The 22046-nt window shown below is 42.2% G+C and overlaps 1 protein-coding gene across 3 annotated transcripts in view; it reads left to right on the top strand.

The window, feature by feature from the left end:
• Nucleotides 1–22046, top strand: part of IPO4 (importin 4) — a 195537-nt gene that overhangs the window by 51439 nt on the left and 122052 nt on the right. For all 3 annotated transcript variants that reach the window (XR_013270375.1, XM_077469604.1, XM_077469615.1), the window contains exons 8-12: nt 1539–1640; nt 4060–4143; nt 17428–17592; nt 17686–17739; nt 18212–18321. Coding sequence is in view for 2 of the 3 variants with exons in the window: in XM_077469604.1 (XP_077325730.1) it covers nt 1539–1640; nt 4060–4143; nt 17428–17592; nt 17686–17739; nt 18212–18321 (515 nt within the window). In the remaining variant the exon portion in view is untranslated. The remainder of the gene's footprint in view (nt 1–1538; nt 1641–4059; nt 4144–17427; nt 17593–17685; nt 17740–18211; nt 18322–22046) is intronic.

Raw genomic sequence — 22046 nt, 5'->3', positions numbered from 1 at the left:
ATCCTCCCATGGAATCCATTCTTGTTTAGCGTTTTACATATCATGGATTTGCTAAAAGGGATGTTAGCATATGACAAAGGCTTTTGTAAGTCTTTAGCTGACACTCTAGGATTCTTCTTCACTTCATTGAGCAGTTGAATTGAGTTGAATTGAACCCGGCCTCAATGTCAGCAATGCTTGTCGCTCATTGGGAAAGGAAAAACACATTTTTCCTTTTCCGATGCGAGCCAGCTCTGTGCTGGCTCCCGCGACGTGGCTCGCAGGGTATCAATCTCGCCGATATAAAAGCGGCGAGATTGACACAATATCACGGTCACCTACTGCAAGTCTTTAGCTGACACTCTGGGATTCTTCTTCACCTCATTGAGCAGTCTGCGCTGTGCTCTTGTAGTCATCTTTACAGGACGCCCACTCCTAGGGAGAGTAGCAGCAGTTCTGAGCTTTCTCTATTTATAGACAATTTGTCTTAGGCCCCTTTCACATGGGACCGATCAGTAAAGATCCGCCCCGTGATGATCCGCTTGCTCAGCGGGGATCGCTCCGTTGTCCCCGCTGAGCCGGCGGCGGACAGGGTGGCCTCTGCACACTGCAGGGACCGCCCTGTCAGATCTCCGCTTTCCTCTATGGGGATCAGATGAGCACGGACCGTCTGTCCGTGTTCATCCGATCCGTTCTGCAGACGGATAGAAAAATAGGATTTTCCTCCGTCTGCAGAATCGGACAATAGCGGAGGCGGACGATATCGGGTGTCTGCGGATGTTCATCCACAGACACTCGCTATCCCATAGGGATGCATGTATGTCCATATTTCATCCGCAAACGGATGGATGAAATACGGACATACTGTCCGCATGTGTGAAAGGGGCCTTACTGTGGACTGATGAACAGAAAGGCTTTTGGAGATACTTTTTAACCCATTCCAGCTTTATGCAAGTCAACAATTCTTAATCGTAGGTCTTCTGAGAGATCTTTTGTGCGAGGCATCATTCACACCGGGCAATGCTTCTTGTGAAAAGCAAACCCAGAACTGGTGTGTGTTGATTGTTTTTTTTTTTTTTTGTTTTTTTTTTATAGCGCATGGCAACTGTAACCAACACCTCCAATCTCATTTCATTGATTGGACTCCAGTTGGCTGACACCTCATTCCAATTAGTTCTTGGAGATTTCATTAGCCTAGGGGTTCACATACTTTTCCCACCTGCACTGTGAATGTTTACATGGTGTGTTCAATAAAAACATGGTAACATTCAATTCTTTGTGTGTTATTAGTTTAAGCAGACTGTGATTGTCTACTGTGACTCAGATGAAGATCAGATCACAATTTGTGACCAATTTGCGCAGGAATCCATATCATTCCAAAAGGGTTCACATACTTTATTGCATCTCTCTATCTCTCTCTCCCTCTCCCTCCATATATCACATTTAAAGTCCCAATGCATGTGAGAGGTGTTTATATACTACTAAGAGAGACATTGTGTAATATTCTTTGTGGCCGATTAGTAATATTGAGACATGTTTTTTCAATGTTTCTTTCCCAGGTTCAGGCTTGTGAAGCAATGGAGGTCTTTGATGAATTGATGGAAAGCGAAGTGTCTGTTATTGTTCACTACTTAGCAGAGGTCATTCACTTCTGTCTTGAGGTATTTCACTGAACTTTTTTTTTGTATTTATAACATTTTTACCAGTCAATTCATGTTGTACCCTTTCCTTGCAGCATCCTTATTTTATCAGTTCAATCCTGTTGAGATATTTTTAACCACTTGCTGACCAGCTCACGCATGTTTACTGCGGCAGGTTGGCAGCACTGCGTGAATCGCTGTACGAGTAGGGGGCGCGTGCCTCCTCAGTACCCACGGCGTTCGGATTTCTTACAGAACTGATCAGGTTACAGGTCCAGGCCAATGATTTCTGGCCTGGACCTGCTGATCATTTCTGGCGAATGAAGAGCCTCCTCTGCCAGTGAAATGTAAACACAGGCAGAGGAAGTGAGAGGAGAGAGGACATCTAACTATGAGGTTGCACCAACAATACACTACACTACACTGACACTGACACCGACACCAGTACCGGCACGCTTGTCACCCCCTGATCGAGCCCCCCCAGTTAACCCCTTCACTCCCTGTTACTGTGTCACCCAGTGCAGTTTTCATTTTTTTCACTGATCACTGTACTTGTAACACTAAATAGTGTTAGGGCAATTAGTAGTAGGCCCAGGTAGGTTTAGGGTACCCCCCATTAACCCCTTGATCACCCCCAGTTAACCCTTTCACCCCCTGTCGCCATTGTCACTAGTATAGTGTACAGATCTATTTTTTGATCGCCGTAGTTGTGTCACAGGTGCTAGTTAGTTGGTTAGTTTCAACGTCAGTCTTTTATAGCGTCCGGGTACCCCCATATATTACCTAATAAAGTTTTTACCCCCCTAGTTAACCCTTTCACCCCCTGTCACCAGTGATCTCTGTATTAGTGTCACAGGTGACACTAGTTAGTTTTTTATAGAGTCAGGGTACCCACCGTATATTACCTAATAAAGGTTTAACCCCCTGATCACCCGGCGGCTGACACCAGGCAGGGTCAGGTTAGTGCAGGCAACACACACACACACACACACACACACACACACACACACACACACACACACACACACACACACACACACACACACACACACTAGATAGCTCCGTTACTAGTATAGTGTCTAAACGAATCAATATCTTTGATCTGATCAGAACTATATTAGCGCCCTCAGTAGTTTATTGTTCCCAAATACGAGGAGTTAGCGGGATCAGCCCAGGTACCTGCTAGCACCTGCGTTTAGCCCCTCTGCCCAAGTGCAGTATCAATGGATCACTGTCACAAAACGCAACACACATAACTGCAGGCTTCGCAGAGTCACGGCTGATCCCTGCAGACGCTAGCAAATATTTTTTTTGGTAGCAATTGGAGCAGGCTCTGACAACCAGGTGCTCTTTTGCCTGTCAGTCACATTAGCTGTACCTATAAATTTAGAGGCCAAAATGTCCAAACAGAGATACACTAGTGAAGAGGCCTAAACATTGCTGAGCATGACAGATGAGAGCGATGGGGAAGCTCCACTGTCAGATTCAGGCTCAGTATACAAACCCGTAGAGAGCAGTAGCACCCTGACAGATAGCTCTGATGACAGAGTAGTAGTCCCTGCTAAGGTCAGACGTACCCGACCGCATTCTTCTGTTGAGGTGCAAGAACCGCATTGCTCTCATATGCAGAGACTAGTACTACTGCCGCTCATCCATCTAGTGAACTGGCAAGCACCAGCGGCCTAGTACATCCTGGTCGTAGACAAACCAGCACTGCAGTCACACTTGGTGACATGGCGAGTACCACAAGTGCAGTTCAAGCTGGTGCGGTGGCTTGCACAAGTAGTATCCCGCAGCCACCAAGAAGACGAAGACAGGCCTGTAGAGCCTGTTCTCTGCTTCCATGACCAGGACACAATACTAGCAGATCTTGCGGTTCGTGCATTTTAATGACAATGAACTCTGTCGGGGTGAACCTGGATTTGATCGGCTCCATAAAATCCAGACCCTCGTAAACCACTTCAACCAACAGTTTGCAGCCTTGTTTATTCCCGATCAAGTTGTCTGATAAAAACATAAAGGAAATACACAGATGAGAAAATGTAAAATCACACCATTAGAATCACTCTAAGGGGTTGGAGATTTTGAACATATAGGGCAGTGGTTCTCAAGTACCCCCAACAGGCCACGTTTACAGGTTTTTCTTTATCTTGCACAGGTGCTTTAAATCAGAGTCAATGGCTTGGTAATTAGGATAGCTATTTCATCTAAGAGAAATTCCAAAAACATGGCCAGTTGGGGGTACTTGAGGACAGGGTTGAGAACCACTGATATAGGGTACTCCAGACTTATCTTAGAACACTTGGTGCTCGGTAGCTGTGGCAAACGAAAGTTAAAACTGCTAAAAACATTTTTAATTTTTTTTTTATTCTAGCAAAGAATTCACATAAAGAGAAAAGAAAGCTTTGTGTAAGCATAAGCTTTATTTTTGTTTTTACAGATCGCTGTGAACAAGTCTCTCTCTGATGACCTCCGTGTAAAGGCACTTTACTGCATCCGCTTCCTCATTAAGCTCAAAAGCAAGGTAAGTTGTATGATTTATAGAAATTTAATATTTTTTTTTTTTACAATTATTTTATTTATTCAAGGAACACAGTCAAAGACAGACATCTGGGCAATCGCAGCGTGTTATATTACAACACATTGCATATATACATTAGATATGAGAACATTTTCTTACATCCAAAGGGCAACATAACATTTTTCTAAACTGAGACATCTCATAATTTTATGTGCTAGGTGCTAAAAAGCAACTTCTTGGTACTGAGTGTGCATAGGGCAGTAAAACTATTGGTGGCAGTTTGTTGCCCTTTAGTGGGTCCCCAACCGGTCCCTGTCCCTTTTCAGTTGATATACTAGCAACGTTTAGATTCTGTTAATTTGGGTCCATAGGGCCAAGAAACATGGATAGAGAGAAAGGATAGTTAGAAGATATATACAGGAAAAGAGGAAGGGGAAGGAGAAGTCAGAGAAGAGGGGGTGGGGGGTGGGTATCTGGAGGATAATCCCGTGTGAGCCCTTTACACGAGGGGACAAATCAAACGGGCATCTTGTTGCTCCGTAGCAAAGGGGTCAGTGGTTAGTCATTTAGTTAGTAGGGTGACTTTCAATCACTCGGGTTGCTGTCAAGGAGGGTTCTTCCTTCGTCTGAAAAGATAAAGACCTTCCATGGCGACCAGGTCTTGGAGGATCGCTCCTGCTGTGTCGGCAGTTAGTACTAGGTCTTCTAACCTACTTATTTCCTTTTACTTTTCAGATCCACATCCCTACTGTCGGGGTTGTGGAGATTTCCACCTAAGAGGGATGCAGGCTTTAGCAGCATCCAGAAGGTGCCGGATAATAGACTTTTTGTATATATTCCCTGCAATATTAGTGGCGTGTAAGAGGAAGTATGCTGGGTCATACGGTATTTCGCGTTCCGTGAGTTTTTGGATGGTGCGTTGGACTTCCGTCCAAAAGTGTTGCAGTTTGGGGCAGGACCAAAAAATGTGTAAGATTGGTGCCCTTGCCTTCCTTGCATCTCCAGCACTGATCAGAAGTGTCTGGAAAAATTTTCTTCAATTTCACTGGTGTTTTCTACCACCTGGTCAGGCTCTTAAAGTTGGTCTCTTGTGTTTTCGCGCAAATAGAAGATTTATATATAAACCCAAGAATGTGTTGTTGCTGTGTTGTACTGAAAGTTTTACCTAGGTCCCTTTCCCATTTTATATGCAGTTCAAAACATGAGGTCCTGCCGGGGTAATTAATAAGTCGTAGTTGGCCGAGAGTGTGTGGGGCATTGCCCCCGTGTCTGAGCAGAATTCCTCGAAGGTTGTAAGGGGTCTGGCAAACCTCCCCGAGGTCGGAAGGGTGAAATGTAATGTTTTAATAGCTTGTATTACTAGGTATACCGTATGACATGACATACGGTATACCTAGCAATGGAAGGTCTTCATAAAGGGAAGTTAGTTAAAGTGGAACTAAACCCACCTATCTATTGCAGGTGATGACAGTATCCTCTTACCTTCTGTTTAAAGAATAAAGTTTTATTCATTTTTGCAGGAGTAGAAAACATAGAAAAGACTACATTGTTTCAGTTCCAGATAACTTTTCTGGTTTGAACACCAGAAGGGGACAAAATCCTTCCATGTTGAAATAGGACAACGTAAAGCCGGAACATCTTCAGCTAGTATTTAAATAAGAGCATATGTGACATTTTTTTATCTGAAGCCCATAGCAGGTGGTCATAGTAGATACTGCAGTCCTAGATTTTTGTAGGGTGTGTCGCAGGGGTCTTCATTCGAGTCTTGGAGTGCTAAGGATAGCCGATGTAATGGCTCATTCTATAAGATGAGGGTATCACCCTTGTAGCTAAATAGCTGAGTGTATGTTTATACAGGCCGTCCCCTACTTACAAACGACTCCTACTTACAAACGACTCCTACTTACAAACGGAGGGAGACAACAGGAAGTGAGAGGAAATCTACCCCTAGGAAGGGAAATGCTCTCCTGTAAATTCTCTCCTGTAAGAGTTAATATGGGAAAAAGGTGTCTCCACTGATACTTTATCACCAATCCTTGTTTCCCTAATAACCCAAACTTTTCAAAATCCAATTGTCATTGGGACAGAAAGTGAGGTGAAATCTTCTGAACAGGGGCACAGACAGCAAAACAAATGTTACAGGGGTGATAACCCTTCCCTATGCTATCCAAAAAGCTTAAAAATAGATTTTTTGGTTGGAGCTACACTTACAAAATGTACCTGTTCCAACTTACAAACAGATTAAACTTAAGAACAAGCCTACAGTCCCTATCTTGTTTGTAACCCGGGGACCGCTTGTAGGTCAGAGGGGAAGTTAAATAGACTAAAGAATGGGTTTGATAGGGGTAAGTAAAAGCGAGAAGGAAGAAAAAGAAGGTGGGTTGGGAGGGGGGGGGGGGGGGGGGGTGGGTGGTTAACTTTCAGAGATGCCAAGCTTAAACTCCGTTTTGATGGGTTCTTGAATCAGGAGAACATGGTTTGGTTTGGATCCGAGAAGAGACTGAAATTAATATCTAGACTCTAGCTTATCTATGTGCCGAGTATTTGTCATAGTACTGTGTCAACAGCTCTTTCCGTTGCTGTATACAAGCGAGTTCAGCGAGCCATTCTGCAATAAGGTGTATGTAGAGAGGCTCCTGCGCTCTATGGCAAGAAGAATAATTTTGGAAAAGAAGTAGAAAGTATGTCCTAATCGGAGCAGCAGACACTTTTTTTTTTTTTGAGTGAACTCTCAATAAAAATAGAAAAAAGGGGAGAAGGGGGTGTGTTGCGCTTCCTTAGATACCAAGAAAGAGATAAACTCATGTGATAAATAGAAACTATCAGTTCTCCAAAAAATGTGAATAAAAAAGTGCAATAGTGCTTAGTATGTGATACTTAAAACTTATAAATTGCATTCAAATAAACATCTAATATATATTCCAGTGTCTAAAAAATAGGCAAAAGATGTGTCTACGGCTATACAGTGCAGTAATTATTATTGCAATGTGTATATAGAAAAAAGGTGAAACGTCTAAAATAAAACTGCAAACAAATATATACCAATAAATCAATGTGATAAATAATCTAAAAAAGATTCTATGAATACTTTGAATGTGCAAAAAACAGAGAAAAATGATAATATATTCCTTGATAAAAAAGGAAACCGAGTAGCAGTAAAATAGCAGCAAAAGAATTGTGAATCTCGATAAAGTGTCCCATACACAGTCCAATCGTGCAACTCTAAGGTGTGATTTCACAACCAAACATAAAGTGCAATGTGCCAAGGAAGTTTTCCTCCAAATGGTATCCCGCGTCAGTGCTGGTATTCCTAAATAATTACCTCACAGCTGTAAGGTATACAGCAAGACAACAGATTTGCAGAGGGAATTCCGGGGGGGCAACTAGGCTGTGACTGGGACCTCTGACAGTGCCGCTCTTCCTTGCAGTTTTGGCCGACAGGCAATGCTCAAAATAAAAAGTGAGAGATATCCTCCATGGTGTAGTAATTTTAAAACGAACGATTTATTTGTAAAAATAAAACTACTCACAAACAGGAGCGAATAAGCAGGCAAACACAGCTAAACAGATCGGTGGATGGTACGAACGTCACTTCCGATTTCCTACGCGTTACGTCACGAATGGACTTCAACCTTCCCAGTTGAAGTCCATTCGTGACGTAACGCGTAGGAAATCGGAAGTGACGTTCGTACCATCCACCGATCTGTTTAGCTGTGTTTGCCTGCTTATTCGCTCCTGTTTGTGAGTAGTTTTATTTTTACAAATAAATCGTTCGTTTTAAAATTACTACACCATGGAGGATATCTCTCACTTGTTATTTTGAGCATTGCCTGTCGGCCAAAACTGCAAGGAAGAGCGGCACTGTCAGAGGTCCCAGTCACAGCCTAGTTGACCCCCCGGAATTCCCTCTGCAAATCTGTTGTCTTGCTGTATACCTTACAGCTGTGAGGTAATTTTTTAGGAATACCAGCACTGACACGGGATACCATTTGGAGGAAAACTTCCTTGGCACATTGCACTTTATGTTTGGTTGTGAAATCACACCTTTGTCCGCTGAACAGTGTTTCAGCGGACAGTCCGCTCGTGTGTGGGCTTCAGCGGACAGTTTCAGCGGACAGTCTGACAAACAAAGTTTTTCGGAATTTCCGTAAGACTGTCCGCTCATGTGTAGGCTTGTTCGTCAAACTAAGTTCCGCGCATGCTCAGAAAGGATTTACACGCCGAAGGTTGCATTGCAGTGTATAGGACTTCGAATCTCTCGTCCCGTCGTACGTGCCGTTCACGTCATCGCGCAAGTTTTCAGCGGACTGTTCGTTCGTCGTGTGTGGTCAAGTCCGCTCATGCTAATTTTGAGCGGACTGTTTGTCAAACTGTTTGACGAACAAAGTTGGGCGAACAAGTCCGCCCGTGTGTACGCGGCCTTAGAGTTGCACGATTGGACTGTGTATGGGACACTTTATCGAGATTCACAATTCTTTTGCTGCTATTTTACTGCTACTCGGTTTCCTTTTTTATCAAGGAATATATTATCGTTTTTCTCTGTTTTTTGCACATTCAAAGTATTCATAGAATCTTTTTTAGATTATTTATCACATTGATTTATTGGTATATATTTGTTTGCAGTTTTATTTTAGACGTTTCACCTTTTTTCTATATACACATTGCAATAATAATTACTGCACTGTATAGCCGTAGACACATCTTTTGCCTATTTTTTAGACACTGGAATATATATTAGATGTTTATTTGAATGCAATTTATAAGTTTTAAGTATCACATACTAAGCACTATTGCACTTTTTTATTCAAATTTTTTGGAGAACTGATAGTTTCTATTTATCACATGAGTTTATCTCTTTCTTGGTATCTAAGGAAGCGCAACACACCCCCTTCTCCCCTTCATTCTGCAATAAGGATGAGCTCCGGTGTGTTCGCACGCCTCACATGTAGAGCCTGCCAGGGAGTCGACCGATGTGCTAATCACAGGCAGTGAGACATTTCCCGATCTCTGCAGCCGTGCATCGAGATAATGTCTCACTGCCTGTGATTAGCGCAGCGCAATGCCGACTCCCTGGTGGGCTCTGCACGTGGGGTGTTCGAACATGCCAGAGCTCATCCTTATTCTGCAATCGTGGGGGAGCCCACTGACTTCCAATGCCTGGCTATTACATTTCTGCTTACTGTTAGGAAGAAGCGTAGTAGCTATGTTTTGGCTGACAAGATGGAACCTGGAACCTGGAAGGAGAGGGAAGGAGAGGACGCTGGCGTGGCCTGTTGCTTGTTCGCTGCTTCTCCGCTCCCTGTTGTTTCTCCGCTTTGGTGGGCGGGTTCCAGCCAGCGCTTGTGTGTTCCACTTGTGTGTCCTGTGTCGGGCTGGAGACGAGGAGGGGACGAGGGGAGGACGAGGAAGGAGGAGCCCTATGACATCTGTTGCCAGCTGAGCGGCCGGCCAGTCGATTCCAGAGCCATTGATCAGGCGGGCAGCCGAACGGCCGAGTATTCAAAGAGCCGAGCGGCCGATTATTCAAACAGCCGAGCGGCTGAAATCAGCTATCTGGAGATGTGGAAGGAAAATGGAGTGACGAGGAACAGCTGAATACTATCACTGGCAGAGAAACTGAGTAGCAGAGTGTTTGAATGGCTGAGCAGGTCCTCTCCCTTAGGCTACACAGTTTTGTTGCTCTTGTTTGAACTTGGAAGCTGGTAAGCAGGTGCGGGGACTTGGATTATATTTTTTTAATTCTGCATTTTCCTTACTGTATTTTGCAATTTTTCACATAAACTGGGAACAGTGCAATTCTGGAAGGACTACAGTGTATTTGGCCTAAAATGAACTCCTGCACTATGTGGTAGCTATCCAGGGTATAGATTAATATAACCCTGATTGTATTTTATTTGTATTTCTTCATAGACATTTCGTGCATTGCACTTTAGTGCTACGGATATTTATTTTGTGCTTTTAAAATGCTGCCATTGGTACCATTATTACGTCTGAGTTATTCAGTTAAACAGCTGATGAATTATACCAGTTTTTTGGCTCCACCATGTATTGCGGTGATTAAACAGCTGGGACTACTCCGCCGCCCACGTTATATCCATAGAAGCTCTCGGCGAAAGTTTGTTTGTTCACAGACTAATCATACCATCCCGACTCTTTGGTCAGCAATACGAACTGTTACTTCACGCATGCGTCAGCGGCGCGCTGGTGATCATCAGTTATGTGGTTTAAACATTTCTATGGCAACATCGCTTGCTGAGTTGAAGGAGAAACGTGGGGTGGATTTTAGTCTGTTGCGACCGGTGCGAAGATGTGTTGCGTTTTCAAGTAGCAAAATTGAACTTTTAAATGCACAATCTACAGTGGTGTGAAAAAGTGTTTGCCCCCTTCCTCATTTCCTGTTCCTTTGCATGTTTGTCACACTTAAGTGTTTCGGAACATCAAACCAATTTAAACAATAGTCAAGGACAACACAAGTAAACACAAAATGCAATTTGTAAATGAAGGTGTTTATTATTAAAGGTGAAAAAAAATCCAAACCATCATGGCCCTGTGTGAAAAAGTGATTGCCCCCCTTGTTAAAACATACTATAACTGTGGTTGTCCACACCTGAGTTCAATTTCTCTAGCCACACCCAGGCCTGATTATTGCCACACCTGTTCACAATCAAGGCATCACTTAAATAGGAGCTGCTTGACACAGTAAGGTCCACCAGAAGATCCTTCAAAGCTACACATCATGCCGAGACCCAAAGAAATTCAGGAACAATTGAGAAAGAAAGTAATTGAGATCTATCAGTCTGGAAAGGGTTATAAAGCCATTTCCAAAGCTTTGGGAATCCAGCGAACCACAGTGAGAGCCATTATCCACAAATGGCGAAGACATGGAACAGTGGTGAACCTTCCCAGGAGTGGCCGGCCGCCCAAAATTACCCCAAGAGCGCAGCGACGACTCATCCAAGAGGTCACAAAAGACCCCACAACAACGTTCAAGGAACTGCAGGCCTCACTTGCCTCAGTTAAGTTCAGCGTTCATGCCTCCACCATCAGGAAAAGACTGGGCAAAAATGGCCTGCATGGCAGAGTTCCAAGGAGAAAACCACTGCTGAGCAAAAAGAACATCAAAGCTCGTCTCAATTTCTCCACAACACATCTTGATGATCCCCAAGACTTTTGGGACAACATTCTGTGGACCGATGAGACAAAAGTGAAACTCTTTGGAAGGTGTGTGTCCAAGTATATCTGGCGTAGAAGGAACACTGCATTTCATAAAAAGAACATTATACCAACAGTAAAATATGGTGGTGGTAGTGTGATGGTCTGGGGCTGTTTTGCTGCTTCAGGACCTGGAAGACTTGCCGTGATAAAAGGAACTATGAATTCTGCTGTCTACCAAGAGATCCTGAAGGAGAATGTCCGACCATCTGTTCGTGTACTCAAGCTGAAACGAACTTGGGTTCTGCAGCAGGACAATGATCCTAAACACACCAGCAAGTCCACCACCGAATGGCTGAAGAAAAACAAAATGAAGACTTTGGAGTGGCCTAGCCAAAGTCCTGACCTGAATCCTATTGAGATGTTGTGGTATGACCTTAAAAAGGCCGTTCATGCTCGAAAACCCTCTAATGTAACTGAATTAGGACAATTCTGCAAAGATGAGTGGGCCAAAATTCCTCCAGGACGCTGTAAAAGCCTCATTGCACGTTATCGCAAACGCTTGGTTGCAGTTGTTGCTGCTAAGGGTGGCCCAACCAGTTATTAGGTTTAGGGGGCAATCACTTTTTCACACAGGGCCATGATGGTTTGGATTTTTTTTCACCTTTAATAATAAACACCTTCATTTACAAATTGCATTTTGTGTTTACTTGTGTTGTCCTTGACTATTGTTTAAATTGGTTTGATGTTCCGAAACACTTAAGTGTGATAAACATGCAAAGGAACAGGAAATGAGGAAGGGGGCAAACACTTTTTCACACCACTGTATCACAAACAAATCGTGTTTTATTCATGATCATATTCTGGATAAATGTTTGGATTTTATGTTCGTTACAGAGACTTGGCATCAGCCAAATATTTTTTCTTCTTTAAACGAGAGCTGTCCTAAAGGGTATAGTTATCTTCAAATAGCCCGTAGCACAGGGCGAGGTGGGGGCCTGCTAGTTATCTACCGCAGCCATTTGGAGCTATCTTTGCAATTAGTACCAGATTTAGTGTCATTTGAATGTCTTGCTTTTAAATGTAAAATTCCTTTCCCTGTGTTGTTCATTCTTGTTTATAGGCCACCGAAAATTAGCTCATCATTTACTGCTGAGTTGTCAAATCTTTTAACAACCTTTTGTATATCAAATGTAAATGTTATTATTTTAGGAGATTTAAATATTCATGTTGATACCCCTTCGTGCCATCCCGCAGCGGAATTTCTTCAGCTGCTGGATTGTTTTAATTTAAAACAACTCGTTGATGTCCCCACACATACTAGGGGGCATACCTTGGATCTGGTCATTACGAATTTTGCTCCTTTGACTAATTTGCAGGTGTATGACCTAGGTGTGTCAGACCATATGGCTATTTCAATGGATTTGATATCATCATCCAGTTGTTATAAGCCCAAGCGGGACATTTGTTTTAGAAACTTAAAAAATATAAATCCTGAACTTTTGGCAATGGATTTTCAGCATCTATCTACACAATTTTGCTCTGTTGATGATGCGGTGGCTTATTATAATAGCCAGCTTAGCAGTCTGTTGGACTTTTATGCCCCACTTAAAACGAGAGCTGTTACTTTTACTCACTCAGCCCCGTGGTATACAGATGAGCTTCGTAAGATGAAGGCAGTGGGACGGGTTCTTGAACGGCGTTTTCGAGCCTCTGGCCTCACTGTCCATAAACAAATTTACCGGGAGCATCAACATCTATATGCACAGTCCCTTAAGGAGGCTAGGTCGCAGTTCTATTCTAAAGTTATACAAAATAGTTCAGGAAATTCTAAGCAGCTCTTTTCAACTATAAATCAATTGCTTAAGCCAAATTCGCCATCGACTACTGCTATTTCGGAAGAGCGGTGTAATGAATTTATGGATTTTTTTAGATCCAAGATTGATCATATCCGTTCCTCTCTGTCTGGTCCTTTGGCTCAAACTGTCCATTTAAACTGTTTTGTGCCCCGACAAATGGATCATTTACCAGAGGTGTCATTGGAAGAGGTACAGGGTATTGTTAAGCGAATGAAGCCCACAACCTGTTCCTTGGATCCTTTTCCAACTCCACTGGTAAAAACGTATGTTTTAGTTTTAAGTCCATTGATTACTGCTGTTGTTAATTACTCTTTTCGAACTGGCCATGTTCCTTCCATTTTAAAAAGTGCTGTTATTAGACCACTGCTTAAAAAATCCACTTTTGATCCGGAAGTCCTTTCTAATTATAGGCCTATTTCTAATCTTCCCTTTTTATCTAAGGTACTTGAGAAAGCAGTTGCAAGTCATCTTCAGGATCATCTCAAGCATAACAGCCTTTTTGAAAAATTTCAATCAGGCTTTCGTTTTGCTCATAGTACGGAGACCGCTCTTGTTCGGGTTACAAATGATCTTCTTATGTCATCTGATGCCGGTTCTCCGTCTTTACTTATTATGTTGGATTTGTCAGCTGCGTTCGACACTGTCGATCATGGCATTCTTTTAGATAGTCTTCGTGATAATGTTGGACTAAAAAATTTAGCCTTCAGTTGGTTCGAGTCATATCTTACAGATAGGATTGAACAAACTACATTGGGTCATTTTAAATCTAAACCGCATATGGTTACCTGCGGAGTTCCCCAAGGGTCAGTGCTTGGCCCGATTTTATTTATTCTATATCTTACTCCCTTGGGCCATATTATAAATCGTTATAATATTTCTTTCCATTGTTATGCTGATGATACACAGCTTTATGTAAAAGCTGCAGCTGAAACTCCTTCAGTACAGTCACCCCTATCAGTCCTTACCGCCTGTCTGGAGGAGATAAAGGAGTGGATGGAACAACATTTCTTGCAACTAAATAGCTCCAAAACTGAGTTTATTATGATTGGAACATCTCACCAGATTAAATCATCGCTGATAACAAGTATTGCCTTTTCAGGCTCTAAAATTCCAGTTTCGTCTGTTGTCACTAATCTTGGTGTAAAAATGGATTCCCAACTCACTTTTGAAGCTCATATAAATCAAGTATGCAAGACTTCTTTCTACCACCTTCGTAATATCTCTAAACTTCGTCCTATCCTTTCTTTTTCCGATGCTGAAAGATTGATTCATGCCTTTGTCTCCTCCAGGCTGGATTATTGCAACGCACTTCTCATTGGGATTCCGAGAAAGAGCATGCAGAGGTTGCAATACGTTCAAAACTCTGCAGCGAGGATCCTAATGAGAGTGCGGAAGCATGAGTATATCACTCCAATTTTAAAATCTCTTCATTGGCTGCCGGTCTCTACAAGGATTGAGTATAAGGTCTCTCTTCTTGTGCATCAATGCATACATGGACAAGCTCCACCTTATCTTAAGGAACTTCTTAGATTGCAAAATCTACCGCGTTCCCTTCGCTCAACTAATTTGAATTGTTTAGAGGTTCCAAAAACTAGGTTGAAAACCATGGGAGATAGGGCTTTTTGTGCTGCTGCCCCACGTCTGTGGAATGCTTTGCCTGATAGTTTGAGGGTTTCTCAGTCTACTGAAAATTTTAAAAAGGGGTTGAAGACTTTTCTTTTTAGCAAATGTTTTGTAAATTAAGCGGTTTGTTTGTTTTTATTGTAATTATGTAGCACTTTGAGGTCTTTTGATGGAAAGTGCATTATAAATAAAATTTATTATTATTATTATTATTATTATTATTAGTTTTAAGAGGGCTACAGAGAGGGATATGGGGGTGTGAGTCAGTGATGGAGTCATAGATAAGGCAAATGCATGACCAGTAGCTGTGTATTTCTGTGCATGCCCACCTAATATAGATCTTGGTGAGGTTTTTGACGTCGGCAGACAGAGGGGTTTATTTATGAAAGCTGGAAAGTGCAAAATGTAGTGCACTTCTGCATAGAAACCAATTAGCTTCCAGGTTTTATTGCCAAAGCCTAATTGAACAAGCTGAAGTTAGGTGCTGATTGGCTACTATGCACAGCTGCACCATATTCAGAGTGCACCAATTTGAATAAATCAACCCCAATGTTTGAATCATATTGCAAGGAGAAGGACCCTCTTCCCTGTACCCTCTGTAAGAAGACCTTGCTAATACCCCACTTCGCCCCCTGCCCCCCAAAGATTATATTCTGCCGGGCCTCAGCAGATGGAAAAGGTATCCTATTAAAACCTTCACATCTGCCCAGTGTTCCTATTGAGGGATAGTAACTCACTCCAACCTGGAGGGACTGCTGCAACACACCCAGGATCAAACCTATATCAAGGTGAATAAAGCAATATTAGATTATCTGTGCCATTCACAGGCAGCTTCAGTGGCAAAGAAAATAAATCCATAACAGAACTGTACATAGCCAGTGCATACAGCAATAAACAACTGACAGGGAAAGAGTATATTGTGGTTCGTCTCCAGTGGAGGCAGATGGACCCCTGTACTAAGAAGCCACTGGCATCCAGATCCCCCAATCAATGACCAGTTACAGGAGGTCATAGGCACTCGCATGCATAAGAGGGATAAAAATAGGAGGGAGAGAAAGGGAGGAAAAAGAGGAACAAGAACAAAATGTGTTGGAAAAGCAACATAAAATGTATTGCACCACCCTGATAGAGGTGAGGAAAACAAAGTATAACATTTCTGGCTCCCAATATACCCTGGGGTCATTTGTGTAGGACATAACCGTAGAACATATCAACCAGGCTTGGCATTAGCTCTTGGTGCATATGTCTCGGAGAGGAGTGTTCCATACTGGCTAAGGCCTGGGATGCCCACCAATCCTCACAAACGGAACCTAATTTGCAAGATGGGGACCCACAAGGTGCGCTACACAAGTCCTGGCAATGAAGTAGATGTCTGGAGCAAAACGAGGGTGAGCAAGAAAGTGACCTCAGTACAAGGCTACAGAAGTGATAGGGCTAGTGTCCTGTCAGCACTGAAGTGTGAGTGGCGTATGGCTGGAGGAGTCTCGTTGATGGGAGGCTGCAGATGCACCCATGCACATCTTGCCCTCTATTTAGATATGTAGTTGCAATGGTGCCACACATGATTACTAACAGCTATTTGAGGGCTTGAAAGTTTTTTTTTTTTTTTTTTTAAACTGACATAAACACATTGGCAGCTGTGACAGTTATCACCAGAGGCATGCCTCGAATGTAGTATACGCTACCTGTGCTAGTAGGCACAATGTAAATTAAAACCGCTGAAAACAACAATGGTATATTTGGTATTTATTGAACAATGATCCTTCCTTTAGGAAACTGTTAAAAGGTGGGTTTCCGCTATAAGGTATTGTCCACAGGGGCCTACTGTAGGGATGTTTTTGTCTGCATGGGTATGCACAGGTGTTCTGTGCATTCCCATTCCTGTCGGTTTGTACACCCAATTTGATTAGCCATATGATTGTGCAGCTCATACTCTTAGGTTCTCAATCGAATGGATATAAAAAAAAAACAGATAGTAGCTGAGCACAGCAGACGCCACTTATAGCTTTGTCCTACCTTCCTTGATTCCCTGAGGAATTTTGTACATAATTGGCTCGTAGTTAGTTATTCACTGCACTTGCATGTATGTTGCACCATTTATTAATTGGTTTTGCTGTATAAGGTTTTGTATGTTGTATCTTCACTAATAAATAGGGTTGTCTTCTCTTAAACAGTGTAGCTCACATACCTAGTCTCACCACACCATCAGTAAACACTTACTGGTTTCCTGATGGAGATCTGGCTACTTTCAGTAGTATACCCCTTTCCACAGGAAGACGGCACACAGTCACTTTTTTTTCCGTTATGCTTTCTCTTATTGAAACCTAGAATGGAGTTTTCTAATAAGGAATTTGTCGCTGCTCCTAACATTCAGGATTCATCTTTAGCTATTGTGCACTGTAAACAGATTCTGGTTTTTTTCCCCCATCCAAAAAAATAAAGTTGTCTGAAAATATAAAATATTCACAAGCAAATTTTTTTTATTTACCTGACTTTAGTCTTGATAAGGAGAGAGGATCCCTGTACGAGACAATATATTTCAGGCATTAAACCACCATTTATGTGTAGTCATAGTCTTTGTACCCTCCTTTACCTTTCTTCTATTGTTAAGCAGGGGATTTGATACAGTGACTTGTACTTTATCTTTCCTTAGTCCATCTTGAAGCAGAAGTTGCTGCCTCAGATTCTCAATGCAGTTTTCCCCATCATGTGTGCTGAGCCTCCTCCTGGGCAGTTAGACCCTGAAGACCAGGAAGATGAAGATGAGTTATTGGAAGATCAGGCTGAGGTGCAGTTACCCAAACACTATGCAGTCCAGGTCAGTGGAGATATATGTGAAATACAGTCTTTTAATGTGTGGTGGTATTGTTTTTTTAATAAAAGTTTTAATTTGAATGCTGCTGTTTTATAGGTCATTGATATCCTGGCCCTTCATCTGCCTCCCGAGAAATTGTTTTCTCAACTGGTAAATAAACAAGCATTTGCTAGTAATAACTTTTATTCATCTGTCTGTGTTATTTGTACCTCTGCCATGTATGCGCTAGCTGCTGTTTTTTAGTCACTGAAACTGTAGCTAATTGTTGGAACTTCTGAAGACAATTGGTTCCACTAGATTTTAGTTGGGGGTATCGGAGTAAAAGGGGCTGAATACAAATGTGCGCCACACTTTTTCAGATATTTGTAAAATATTTTGAAAAACATTTATCATTTTCTTTCCACTTCACAATTATGCGCCACATGTGTTGGTCTGTCACATAAATTCTTAATTTGCGATTTTGTTTGTAACATGACAAAATGTGAAAAATGTCAAGGGGTATGAATACTTTCAAGGCACTGTGTTGGGAAGTTATAATAATTTCACATTTTATGATTGATTCTTTACAAGCCTAACTAGACTTTGCCTCCATTGTTTTAAATACATTTTTTTTTTCTTCTAGAGTCCACTCATGGAGCCGTGTCTCCTTAGCAAAAATCCCTATGAGCGAAAAGCTGGTCTAATGTGCCTTGCTGTTCTCAGTGAGGGCTGTGCGGATCACATTCGAAACAAGTATGTATGCTGACTGTGGATATTCTGAATAACATTCCTATTATGGAATCTTTTAAACAAAAACCTAGAATGCAGCAATGTCCATGAACTGGTGTTCCTGTATCCTATTTATAAAAAGAATTTTTTCCACATTTGCCCTGACTTGTGAATTATGACAATATGTCCTGTTATGTTTGTTTCAAAATACTGACCAATATAAAAAAGGCATGCCTTCAGTAAACGGGACTTATTTTTCTAGTGCTGCATGATCGATGGACGCCTGAAATCAGTGTCACCCAAACAATGCAACATTGTGGGACTGAAGAGTAGCCTGGGGCTGTTATAGTGGCACCCAAACATAAATTAAATGTTTAAATTGAAGTCTGAATAAATGGTTGTTTGTAGGACTTAAGGGAAACCTTTAACGAGAGAATGGAAGCTGTGGTTATGGGTCTTTGTCCAGTTTCCTGGCCTCAATACTTTGTCACTAGTTTAGCAAAGTAGCTAGTGAAGCCAGGGAAAGTTGTTCTTGTTTGAATCGTTGATTCCAGAATCATGAAAGCTTTTAGATTGACACAACAAGCAAGGCATCAAGTATTTTCAAAAGAAGATAAGCTAAGCAAAAAAAAAAGATACTTTCACAGATTAAGATGCAGCAGTCAACCATTTTAAAAATGTTTCAAGCTAAAAGTCTGGAAGCGGACAACATAAGGTGTCTGCAATTCCCTTTTCTAGACAAAAAAAAAAAAAAAGTCATTGGTGTGCCACTCTGAAACTAGTTTCACTTTGGTACAATACCTGACTATGGCTGAGCTCTTTGCCAAAGGAGCGTGTTCTGTTGGCTATTAAGGGGCTTTGTCGTTAGACTAGAATGGAAATTTTCATAAAGGAGTGGTTAGCCGTGAAGTTGTTAGTAAGCAAATATTTGACCGATCATTAGAGGTCGACCGATATATCGACTGATATTTGCCGTTTTTTAATTAATCGGCATCGGCCGATTGTGCTGATAAAAAGCCGATGTGGGACTTTGAAATGACTTCTGTAATAGAAGTCAGTGTAAGTTGCCTGAGTCGTCATAGAAACGACTTTCCTCCTCTCTGGGCAGTCTGCCAAGAAAAGAGCAAAACCATACAATGTTTACACTTGAATTAATGAAATCATCTGTGTGTAGAAGTTCTCAGTTTAACCATTTAAAGACTAAATCTTTTCTGACACTTGTTGCTTACAAGTAAAAATCCTGTATTTTCTGCCAGAAAATCACTTAGACCCCCCAAAAATTATATATATATATTTTTTAGCAGAGATCCTAGGGAATAAAATAGCGGTTGTTGCAACATTTTATGTCACACGGTATTTGCACAGAGGTCTTTCAAATGCATTTTTTTGGGGAAAAAATACACTATTTAAAAAAAAAAAGTTTAAAAACAGTAAAGTTAGCCCATTTTTTTTTCGTCCAAAAGTTTTGACTACCTATTTTTATTTAATATATAGGTTTTTTTTTTAAATCTAAATCATACATACAAGTAAACTGATTGGAGGTTTTTTTTGTTTAACCACCTCGCGCCCGCCCTATAGCCGATTTACGGCCTTAGAGCAGGCGCTTTCGTGCAATTGGCCGTCCCTGGACGTCCTATTGTTTACTTCCGCAATGCGCGCCGCCGCGGGCGCGCATCGCGGAAGTTCTGTGTTCGCCGTGTCCCCCGGGACAGGCAAACACAGATCGCTGTAAACGGTCAATCACAGCGGCCGTTTACAGCGTGATCGGCGTGTCCAATGGGAGATGATCTCATATGTAAACATATGAGATCATCTCTCAGCGCCGCTCTCCCTCCTCACACAGACAGCGTGTGAGAGGGGAGAGATGAACGGCTGCAGCAGCCGTCAGTGCACAGAGAAAAAAAAAAAAAAGTGTAAAAAAAAAGTGCCATCCTGCCCCAGTGCCATACTGCCCCAGTGCCATCCTGCCCCAGTGCCATCCACCCCACCCCAGTGCCACCTGCCCCCAGTGCTATCTGTCCCCAGTGCCACCTGTTGTCAGTGCCATTTGTCCCCAGTGCCATCTGTCATCAGTGCCACGTATAAGTGGCATCTGTCAGTGCCACGTGTCATTAGTGCCACGTATTAGTGCCATCGGTCATCAGTGCCACGTATCAGTGCCATTTGTCATCAGTGCCACCTGTCAGTGTCACGTGCCATCTGTTGTCAGTGTCACGTGTCATCAATGCCACTTATCAGTGCCATCTGTCATCAGTGTCACGCGTCATCGGTGCCACGTATTAGTGCCATCTGTCATCGGTGCCACGTATTAGTGCCACGTGTCATCAGTGCCACGTATTAGTGCCACGTGTCATCAGTGCCACGTATTAGTGTCATCTGTCATCAGTGCCACATATTAGTGCCATCTGTCATCAGTGCCACGTGTCATCAGTGCCACGTATAAGTGTCATCATTGCCACGTATCAGTGCCATCTGTCATCAGTGTCACGTGTCATTGTCCTGGTATTTCAAAAGTTTAATAAGTAGTCAACAAGTTAGATGTGTAATTTATGCTCCTAGAACACGTGATGGCGCTCCCTGCATGTTGGGCCTCTCTATGTGGCCAGGCTGTGAAAAAGTCACACACATGTGGTATTGTAATACTCAGGAGGAGTAGCAGAATTTTTTTGGGGGTGTCATTTGTGGTATACACATGCCACGGGAGAGAAAAAACCTATTACAATGACAATTTTGTGGAGAAAAATAAAAAAAAATGAAAAATCTTCATTTTGCAAAGAATTGTGGGAAAAAAATGACAACATCAAAAAGCTCACCATGCCTCTTAATAAATACCTTGGAATGTCTACTTTCCAAAAAGGGGTCATTTGGGGGGTATTTATACTTTCCTGACTTGTTCGGGTCACAAGAAGCGAGATAGTCCACCAGTACATCAGATGTGATCAATTTTGTGCGATTCGCACCACAGCTTGTAGACTCTCTAACTTTCACAAAGACCAAATAATATCCACTAATTTGGGTTATTTTTACCAAAGATATGTAGCAGTATAAATTGTGGCCAAAATTTATGAAGAAAAATTAATAATTTGCATAATTCTGTCACAGAAACAAAGAAATATGCGTTTTTTTTTCTAAATTTTCGGTCTTTTTTCATTTATAGCGCAAAAAATAAAAACCCCAGAGGTGATCAAATACCACCAAAAGAAAGCTCTATTTGTGGGAAAAAAAGGACACAAAATTCATTTGGGTACAGTGTTGCATGACTGAGTAATTGTCATTCAAAGTGTGAGAGCACCGAAAGCTGAAAATTGGTCTGGTCAGGAAGGGTGTTTAAGTGCCCAGTAAGCAAGTGGTTAATAAATGTTTAAATGTAAGAAATTTTCTGTATCACTTATGAAGGCCGCTTTCACACTGGAGCGGGTGGGCGTTGATGGTAAAACGCTGCAAGTTTTAGCGGCTCTTTACCATCATTTTAGCGGTGCTATTTGGCTGCTAGTGGGGCACATAAAACCCAGCTAGTGGCCAAGGAAGAGGTTAAATGCGCTTCGGCAGTGGTGCCCATTCATATCAATGGGCAGGAGTGGTGGAGGAGCGGTATACACCACTCTAAACGTGCTGCTTGCAGGACTTTATTTTAAGATCCTGCCAGCGCATCGCCTCAGTGTGAAAGCACTCTGTCTTTCACACAGACTGTAGGGGAGCCATTTTGCAGGCACTTTACAGGCGCTATTTTTAGCCCAAAAGCGCCTGAA

This window comes from Lithobates pipiens, unplaced genomic scaffold (genome assembly GCF_037356315.1).
Source record: "Lithobates pipiens isolate NorthernLeopardFrog02 unplaced genomic scaffold, aLitPip1_a1.2 Scaffold_11, whole genome shotgun sequence".
Classification (NCBI taxonomy): domain Eukaryota; kingdom Metazoa; phylum Chordata; class Amphibia; order Anura; family Ranidae; genus Lithobates; species Lithobates pipiens.
The sequence above is the reverse complement of the archived record's forward strand: the minus strand, read 5'-3'. Positions and strand labels throughout refer to the sequence as shown.